Source organism: Styela clava, chromosome 12 (genome assembly GCF_964204865.1).
Source record: "Styela clava chromosome 12, kaStyClav1.hap1.2, whole genome shotgun sequence".
Taxonomy (NCBI): Eukaryota; Metazoa; Chordata; class Ascidiacea; order Stolidobranchia; family Styelidae; genus Styela; species Styela clava.
In genome coordinates, this window is record NC_135261.1 from 11,004,134 (window position 1) to 11,014,544 (window position 10,411).

Here is a 10,411-nt window from a genome sequence, read left to right on the forward strand (position 1 = left end):
CTAGTCTGAAATTCTTTACCGGTACTTTTAAAAAACAAATCGTTGTATGCGATGAATCATAATGATGGTCCGAAACACATACTCCATTTTACAAGCACCAACTCGCAAATACACTCCTAAAATAGCCTCGAAAATTTTGCAAAGGTAAAGTATAGGGAGAATTTTCCGGGGGTTAAAGGTCGGGGAAAGGTCCATTGAATTGAATTGGTAGTTATGAACATGTAAACCAGTCTGTGAACGCCAACTAAAAAATTCCCAAAATATGCATAGAGCATTTTGCAAAAGTTAGGTATAGGAAGATTTTCATTGGCATCAAGTGTCGAGAAACATCAATTCTGTACGTGAAATTTCAAATTAATCGTGAAATGGCGCACGAGCTTTGAAATAACTCGATCAGCATCTCAAAGATTCCAGTCCAGAAATTATATACGATTCACTAAATAATACAGAAATATTACAACGTAACGTGTGATGACTGTTTTGTTCATATTACAGCATAAAATCTTTTCAATACTGCAAGCCGTGTGAGAGACCAAACTGCCATTGTACATTATAAATGGTCTTGGAATTCTACGTGAAGCAGACTACTGATCAATACTGATTAATCATTGAAGAAAGTTAACTCAAAGTAAGTCGTAATCTTTCTGATGAAAGTTTTTCTGGAATGAACATCGGAGTCATCGAATTATAATTCTGTTTATGTGAATTTCTCGTTATATATTTCCTTGTCGTATATTAATCCTAATTAAGAGTTAATCTACGTTAAAAAATGCCCTAGTGACCCCTGGCGTTTTCCTAAAATAAACATTGGGAATATGAATGATAAAGCATGCCAACGCTTCTGTTCAATTTGGTGCTAACTTTTAAATGGTTAATAAGTAGTAACTTTTTATCAAATAAGAAAACTTAAAAGCACTAAATTGGCTCGTCAAAACGATACTGGACAAGACCAGCAATGCCAGGAGGATCAGTTTAGGTGATGATCATGCATTACACATTACCCAAAATCAGAGTCTTCTTGAAACAACGTGAGACAAAATAAAATGTATTTGAATACATAAGCATATTAAAAGAGATAATAAGACAAACATAAATTGAATCCGATATTCATCTCCTTTATTAGAGTTGGTTATCTTCAGCAACATCACACTGTCCAATCTCTTTATCGTCGGCTGGTGGCTGAAAATTACTTTTCTGCAAGGTGACAAAAAGTATCACTGAAATATTGTAACTACTTATCGACAAGAGCTTTGTCTGGAGTTTAATTAGTTTATCTGTATAACCAAAAACCAGCAGTCAGCTATTGATCTCTCTGAATTGAAACGCGTTAAAATTAAGAAATAATATTCGTTAGATTATTCCCGAAATTAGTACGGTATGCCCAATGAAAAATTAAAAACCGTATTTTCTTACCTGCTCAATTTCGTCAATGTCGAACAACAAGTCGGTTATATCAAGACTATCAAAGTCAGAAGACATTGATGAAAACGTATCTATCTCCTGAAATTGAATAGACGTAAAAAAATGACGAGATTGCAAAAAATTGCTTCATATTAATTTAGTCCACAAACGCCACAGGCAGCAATAGGTTGTGTAGCCTGGAAAGTGATTGATCTCTGAACTACGGCGTGATCGAGCTAGCTATTTATTTAAAAGAATAAAAATAGACTCATTATCAGAAGGGTGGGCTAAAAACTTGGGTAAATATAATGAAAACGGTATAACTGCAATAGGCAAATACACTATTCTGCAAACAATTTACCACTCACTGAGTTTGAAGGAGATTGTAGAATTTCTTTAATGTCTTCAATCTCCAACACTCTGTCAACTATCATGTTGATAAAGTCTTTCGCTTCTTTTTCAACCTATGAATTATAAAAAATAAATTATATCTATTTCCATCAAGTGTCTGTTGACTAAAGAAATAATAAGAAAGAATAACGTACAAGTATTAACTGTTCTACAAATACATTGCAAAACAAGTATATATATTTTTTTTTTCTTTAAAGGTATACGCAATATATATAAAGTAACCACAAAAAATAAGAAAATTATAATCAACCTCTCGTAAAATTGAAACTTTATCCAATACATGATCAAGCGCCAACTTCACATCTTTCATAATCTGTATAAAAACATACGATCACGATCGAATAAATAATTAAACTAATTTTTGTGATAAAACTAAGATTTTAACTGATCACTTTTGTGGCTTTTTACCTTCGTTTGGATAAAAAAGATTCTAGGCTAAGAAACATTGAAAAAGGTTTTAGACCTAGTTAAATGATTTGTATCATACATTGTACAAGTATTCAAATTTTACAATCACCAGAGAGCAGATTCTCTCTCTAATTTACAAAAACCTTACTAATTTTAACTTTCAACATTATTTAAAAAGTAGAATAATAAATCCAACTAGCACTTACTCTCATTATTATATGATTAATCTATAACTGAACAAAAGCCACCACAGAACAACATTTTATTTTAATTTGAAAGGTGTTAATCTATTTTATAATGGTAGTATACATCTCACTCAGTAACCTGCAAGTCTTCCAAGCTGAATTCTTTGTTTTTACTTTGAACTGGTTTGGCAGTGATTGGTCTTCTTTGTCTCTTTTTCTGCAAATACAGTCGCAGTACTGAGATTTTGTTCGAAGAATATATTATGCACTTCAGAAATATTGAATACTGAAATTCGTAGTGTTTTAAAGTTGTTATTGCCTTATTTCTCGATTATTTTGTTTTGTGTATCATGGTGCAGTGATTTATGTCAATTCAACGCCTTTCATTGTTATTTCGGTTAATTTATTCACCTCACGCGCTTTCACATATTGTTGAAGACTTGGAAGCTCCTGATTAATTTGACGAAGACCAATACCAGTGTCATCAAGCGGTGTCCAAAATGCTTCGGCGGGTGAGTAACGAGCTGCAGCTCGGGTTGGGGGTGCGGTCTTTGGACGCCGGTATGTTACTTTACCCTGTTCATGAGACTTTTTAAACGTATAGCCTAGAGCAGGGGTGCACAACTCAAATGAGGACACGTGCCAAATTTTTCAAAATAATCTTGTCGCGTACCATGCACAATCGTTGGTTTTGTAAATTTCCTTCCGTAAAACACACATCAAACAAATTTCAATAATAATAATACATAATAACGAATATCTATTTATTGAAACAATTTAATGTCCTATAAAAAATGCTGATTTTGATAGAAACGTGATATTTTAATGCATATCATAAATACAATTTTTACTTTTACAAAACCATTCGCGTGCCACGTTTGAGCATATGGCATGCCAAATTTGACACGCGTGCCCCGTGTTGTGCACCCCTGGCCTAGAGGTCTTGCATCATTAGTTGGATTACATGAATATATATGAAGAACGTTGCATATTCATCTTGTTCTATATAGCATAGCTTTTTTAAACTCATAGCATTAATCATAGTTAAAGTATTATTGTTCATTATTTAAAGTAATTTTTCACCTTCTGAATTTAAACTTAACTTTTGTTACCTTCGAATTTTCTAAAACGAGTTCATTTTCATCAAACACCATTCCTGGAAGATTCTATATAATAAATTCAATACTGTATATTAATATTTTCTTATAAGAAAGGTTAGTGTTGTAAATATTGAAAGATTAATTGGGAGTGGACAATGATACAACAGAATTTCAACAATGGGTTGGATCTCGATTTTGGACAAACAAAACAGGCAAGGCACCATACATTTGACGTATAGATGAGTTGGATTTGAAATGCTGGACCTTATAAAATCGAACTCTTCTGTAATCGTAGATAGAAGCCTTATTAAAGGTAGCTACCTTTCACTTTGCTTGTCAGTTGTTATGTATGATAATCGACAGACCTATAGTTAGGCCTTTACAGAAATACAATAATATTTCATCATATATAAATCAAATATCACAAATTTGTTTAAAGACTTTCTACAAACCTAACCTCGAATGAATTCGTTCTTTCAAGAAGTTTTACTTTTATACTCCCGATGTCCTGGAATAAAAGAGAAACGTATTCAATGGCCGGCGATATGGGAACTGTCCATTGCTCAATACACTCCCTAGTTTACAAAGAGTTCACAGGAGTTTTATCAAAGTGAAAAATAATGCATAATGAGAATATTTTGTTAGTGTTACGGTCTAATTTACATCTGATATGATATGGGCATCACATACTATTTTAGCTTGATATTGTAGCATTCAGAGGAAATCATATACCATACCAACGATTCTTTGTTCAACAACTTTTCCTCTTTTTTCTTCTGACCAAACAGAACCACAAGAGAATCACTCGATAAAACACTGATCTGAAATTATTATTATTATGTTGAAATCGTTTACATGAACAGCTGTGGTCATTCACTCATTTTCATAAAACCATGCGCTGCTCTAAAATAACTGTTAGTCGTCTTACCGTTCCTTATTTGGGAAAATTGTCACAAACACATCACAAAATCATCCTTACATTGTCCCCAGCAGCTGTTTTATCCTGATTTCTTTCATTGTTATACGTCATTGGATCTATCCATATTTCATTGTCACCGAGATCAAAATTCAGAACAATCGGATCAAAATCATCCTTTGGACGCTTTTGTCCTCCAATGCAGAAAAAGGGCGACTAAAAAGTATAATTAAAATGTGGAGACATCATCATTATGATCCCAGTTTTTAACATCAAAGTAAAATTAAGTCTGAAAATTGCATCGCCAATTTAATAAAAACTTTATTCTAAAGAGAAATAAATTTAGGCTTGTCAAATTTAAATAGATTTTGTGGTGTGCCCAAGACGGCCGACTCGGAATTTGAGAACTTAAAGTCAATATTCAAATTCAAGAAACCAGTCGGACAATCGCCCGTGTGGTATATTACTGATGGCAGTTACGAACCAGCAGAACTTGTGTTGCCAGCCACATCCACCGTTGAAGCCGCGCATTCCGTTTCTGTATAAAAATAACGATTCGTTAAGTTGAGTAGCAAATAATATTTTACAAATAATTTCTTAATTAGTAAAATTGTACTTGAGTGAAATTGTTTAAATATTTTAAATCAGAAGTGTGTGACCTTTAAAACGGAAGAACCAGATATAAATAACTGCGTGAAACCGAGGGCCGCAATTTTATGTTAAAATAGGCTTCATAGGGGCTGCATGTTGCATTTTGGTTGTTGACAAGCGTTGTTCGCTTCCCACAAGCTAGCTGTTAGGGTATTGTAACTCCATTAGCATAGATAGTAAATTGAACTCGGATATAGGCTTCAGAACGCAAAATGATGGAATTACTCGCACCTATACCAGATTGAACTAAATTGAAAACTCGCGGGCCGCACACCATTCGAAATTGGCACTTTTCTGCGGGCCGGACAATTTTTTCTTTCGTACCCTATTTGGCCCGCGCGCTGCAAGTTGCACTCCCCTGCTATAAATTAACGTGTCGGTCCCGACGCTTCACAAAATCAATCTTGCTCTATCTAGGGAAGTATGACTATTTTATTTGTGTGACGTCACAAAGATGCATTTCAATTTCGATTAAGATGAGAACACAGCAAAGACACGTACTAGAGTAGACCTAAAATGAAATTTCATTAAAGTCTTCAAAATCGACAGAAATTAAACAAGTAGGCCTATATGTTCAAACTGCACCCATCCCAACGACGCTGATATTCAGAGCCAAGGATGTTGTCATTTGAAAATTTACAAAGCCTATTTTATCTCGGTCTGAGATAGAATATATCAGCAATGTATTGGGTTAAAACTTCTTTCCCACTACATCATGTACGAGGATAGCGAGAGAAGTCGTTCACAACAATTTTATACATTCTCCGACTCTAAATAGTTTTCAGTGAAAGCCTTTATTTGAAATCTGTAACTTATTATTGCAGATTAAACTTTTATTATTCAAAAGATGCCAACCTTCTTCCTTTCTGAACTTGGCGGTGAATCAACTTCATAATCCTTCGATCTTTTTCTACAAAAGATCCATCTTTTCAATCTTTCTCCTACTCCCATCTTCTTTTACTCTAAATCAAATTTCTTTGCTCAATTATTGAACATTTCGGTATTCGATTATCTCAATAAAACAACCGTAATTGTTCATGATATCTCGAAACGAATAATTTGAGATCTAAAGCTATTTTGTTATTTGTAAAATTCTCTGTGACGTAATAATCAACTGTTACTTCATAATATTATTAATATAACTGTGTGTGATTTCCCTAACGCCGGCAGATCAGAACATCGATAACATACAAATCTTTATATATGACGTCATATATGACGCAATAATGGAAGTGGAGATTGTGTATACATAGCACTTCGCAAAAGTATATCCTACTGCGCGTGACTGATAATTAAAAATATTAATGAAATAATATGTGATAACGGGACAGAGATGCCCGTATTTGAAAATGAGAGCAATGCTCAAATACAAAGGTACAAAGGTCAAACTAGAATATCGGTTAGAAACCGAAGACTTATCGATCGAAGGTTAGGGGATCCCCCAAAACAGTGGTTCTACTCCATAGTGACACCGTGTGTCCCATCACTAATTAATTAATAACTCGCTAATTATAAGACATAATCCATCCAAAATCGCTAGGCTTCTGATCCGAGCTATGATGAATGCACATGCAAAATTTGGAGCAGATTTAACCTCGCTTCCGTGAGATATCGCGTGCATCTAACACACAGACATACACACAAACAGACATACAAATACCTATCAACATACTCACCGATCTTAAGATCGATAGGTAACAACTACGGACAGACAGACAACTACGTCACAGACACATCTTGTGCGCTTGTTTCTTATGCCTAAATATCGAGACAATTTTGGAATCGGAGAAGTGAGCGATGCTGCTTTGAAACATTACTTTTATCGGCTCCATGATACATTAGATGTACTCCTTAAGGACATTTATTCGGAATATTGTAGTGTCGTGGTGTACCTTTGTCAAGCGTTATCCTTTTGAATAAAAGTCTTCTCTGAAACGTGATGACTAATTATATTCGTATAAGCATGTTTTCATGACATATTCCGTGAAGTTAGTTCTTTTTTGGCGAATATTGATAACTTTTCAGATTATTGAGTTTGATCAGGGAAAAAGTGATATAATAATAGATTCTAACCTTTTCAGGCTAGTCTATAGGCTCACTCTGAGCAAAATTATAATGCCACAAGCTAGTGAAACTATATAAAGTTTGGGTGAGGCCTTACGCACTAGTAACATTCGGTCGACGAGAAACAATCAATTTTCGAATAAAATTAAGAAGTTGCAAAACTCGCTCAAAATGTATTTTTACATGATGTTCGACCACATTTATCACAAAACGTCCAGTTTGCTCATTATCGGAATGATGAAGCATATTCGATTCCTATCATCAGCTGTCGCACACTGATGTAGACTATCACTTTATTTTGGGATAAATCACAAAGATTTAGGATTGGTACAAGACTTCCCATGAAGGTTAAACGGTTGTTTGGACTGTTTTCCTAACCCCACAACCTCCTAGGAGAATGAGTAATCGTTTTGTTTACTCTATCAGCGGAAGACGAGGCGCTTGGGTTCACGTATTATCAATGGAGGTCTCGACAAATCTTTTCCTGATTTGGCGGCAATTTTTGTCTTTTTATTTTGGAGTAAAGTGTAGAGTTTCCAACGGAATTTCAAGGTCGCTAATTGCGTCACCGACAAGTTGTTAAAAAAATTGATGCAGTGTCTTATATCTGCGTTTGGCATAAATCGGGTGCCTATTTCCTATTTTTAATCAGAAATTTTTGTATACAACTATGTTTCCCTCTTAAAAATTTGCTCCGTCTGGTTTTGAGACTTGGGTTTCGTTTTTCTCCCTTTTTGTACGAAAGCAGGTGAAAAGCATTGTATGTGCTAGCCTACTTATAAAAATGTAAAAAGCGTGACTTATTATGGCAAGATTAACTACTTAAGGGATTTATCGCGCGATGGACCTTTGGGTGACCCCCCTGTGACGCACGACAGTAGATAGTATTTGTACGATGAAAATGGTCGGCGTTCAATTAATGGAATAGACGGCTGCAATAAAAAAGAACTGAATGCCACCCACATTGAACAAGGCAAACTAGAGAAAACGTTACCATGAAGTGAATATGGAATGACAGAACATCATTTTCTCGTTTGATCTTAAACTACTAGGGTTTTAAATTTCAGCTAAAAACATTTAATTTGTAAGAAGAACGCTACGAAATAATCATACAAAATTGTGTGATTTTGTGCCCCACCAATACAGACCGAGACGTACAATCTGATATCAGCGCGCAACAATCACGTGCAGCTCAGATTAGAAGCTTCACCTTCGCCGCAAATATTGGTGTTTATTGATATTGTATTGTTCGTTCAAAATAAAGGAATGGTCGAGCAGGATACTTGAATTTGTGGTAAGAGGACACCCTGATTCGAATCGTGAGAACTTGAAATATAACGACATGCTTCTAGTTGATTATAATTTTTGTTTGTGAACAAACTACGTGTTATTCTTGAACTAATTTTGTCATAATCATATTTTTTAGCAAAAAATATATAATTAGTATACAAGCTCAATGTTGCTACAAACTATTTTCGTCAATCCGTGGTAATTGTGCATTGTAAAGACAATGGGATTAGTGAGGGGCATGGACGGAAGATGTTTTTTTCTCTTTGTGACGCAATAATAATCTATTTAAATTTTCGGGCGAAATTGCGTAAAACACGAAATCAGCTGTTGTGCATCGTTGCCCGCCTAATTGTTATTATCGAGGCATTAGTCTATGTTTAACTGGATAACCTATGCGGAATTTTAAGTCGAAACTGTTTACTTGTCTAGATTTGAGTCACCCGTAAAAATGTAAATTTTCTGCGCTTTTTTTCATATGAATGGATGGTATTTTTGTTGTTTCCAGAGCCGCGGGATATAATATAATGTCTGGTTTCAATTATTTGTATGTGGAATGTTTATTGATTAAATGATATAAAGCGGATGAAAATTCTTCAAATATTTTAACCTCAACCCCACACGTGGGTTACGTCGTTGCTAATCCTAAAATGATGAACTGTTTTATTATTATCCATTGGTATGTATGTTAGCAAACTCTGTCAAATCAAAGTAAATATAAGATGTTTTATATTTGCGGTACGTCTGGGCGACATTTTTTTCTGAACCTAAGTTAAACATTGAATTATTTTTGGCCGATGTTAAACAAAGAATATGAACTGTCATAAAGATCAGATTATCCATTCAGACCACCATTAAATCTGGTTTCCCTATGTCCTTACTTCTGATAACACGAAATGTTTCCCCTATCTATATGTATTCAGATATTTTAGTCCACAGTGTGTTATTAAAAGTATGATTAATTGATATTCTATTATTTTACGAACCCCGATTTGAAAATTGACCCTATTTTTTTCGCAGGGCAGGAAGGTTAAAGTTATAATTCGCGAACAAGAATATCATTCACAACGTTTATCGCCACGTAGAATTTTGTCATTTTCAGCAAAGAAGGTGCTTCAAAAGCGACAAAAAAGGTGCGATTTTTGGGGTTGAAACGATAATATTACCGCGAATGCTTCAAATATTGCATAAATCTATAATAGTTACTAAAAAGCCACAATTCGCTGCATTTACGTCTATTTGTGTCAATGGAGATCGAGTCGCAGAGAAATTTCAAAAAGGAATGACTAGTGGTGCTCATTTTGGAAGTCGGGTAATTCCATCTATGTAATATATCATTTAATTTTCTTTATTTTCAACAGTGTCGACAACCAGCGCCAACATCGTACTACGTCAGACGTCAAACGTCTAAATTAAGCCTTTTTCTCCCATAATTGGATCAAAGAGTCGGGTGTTAAACGGTCGTTGAAATTGATAGTTAGTTAGTTTCCGATGTAGGTTTTGAGTCAGAAAACTGATATTTTAGTCTGTCAACGCCAACGGAGTGATAACAGATAATAGAGGTTTTTAATGATCGATGTTCGGCTATTTTTGTTTAATATACTATGATGGAGATATACTGTCAGAGGTGTACATTGTAATTATAAAATTGCAGAAAATGTATAGGATGTTCAAAGTATTAGTCTGTGGTAAATAGCTTTATGTTTACTCAAGCGATTAAAATGCTTAATCGTAAAATTTACAATCTGATGGTAATGATTCGTAATCTGGTATTACCTACAGAAACAGTTCATCACATTTAGATGTTTATTTAAACTGTTTGTAGCTTCTTTTACCATTTCATATAGTTCCATTTACTTAAGTGTCAGATAGATTAGGGCTTTACTGATATCAAATTTACCATACATTGTGATTGCTGAATAGGACAATGCCCTTTTTCGAAAAAAAAAACTGCTGAAATTAAAAGCCACGTAAAAATTTCTAGGAAA

General features: G+C 34.4%; 1 protein-coding gene across 1 annotated transcript; it reads right to left on the bottom strand.

Moving 5' to 3' along the window:
• Positions 1 to 980: 980 nt before the first annotated feature.
• LOC120330058 (uncharacterized) lies at positions 981 to 6,110 on the bottom strand. Its single transcript, XM_039396872.2, has 12 exons — positions 5,928 to 6,110; positions 4,906 to 4,959; positions 4,485 to 4,637; positions 4,243 to 4,326; positions 3,963 to 4,013; positions 3,518 to 3,571; positions 2,817 to 2,981; positions 2,545 to 2,622; positions 2,063 to 2,125; positions 1,770 to 1,865; positions 1,414 to 1,500; positions 981 to 1,194 (listed from the first exon to the last, which is right to left on the bottom strand). The coding sequence occupies exons 1-12, from the start codon at positions 6,021 to 6,023 to the stop codon at positions 1,120 to 1,122; spliced, it is 1,056 nt and encodes a 351-aa protein (XP_039252806.2). The 5' UTR covers positions 6,024 to 6,110; the 3' UTR covers positions 981 to 1,119.
• Positions 6,111 to 10,411: the final 4,301 nt, after the last annotated feature.

Bases quoted from the DNA above. Each gene is read 5' to 3' on its own strand.
- LOC120330058 (XM_039396872.2), bottom strand. From the start codon at position 6,023: ATGGGAGTAGGAGAAAGATTGAAAAGATGGATCTTTTGTAGAAAAAGA. The intron at 4,960-5,927 runs GTTGGCATCTTT...ATTTTTATACAG, and splicing joins CAAGTTCAGAAAGGAAGAAG to AAACGGAATGCGCGGCTTCA. The intron at 4,327-4,484 runs GTAAGGATGATT...TAATAATTTCAG, and splicing joins AAACAGCTGCTGGGGACAAT to ATCAGTGTTTTATCGAGTGA.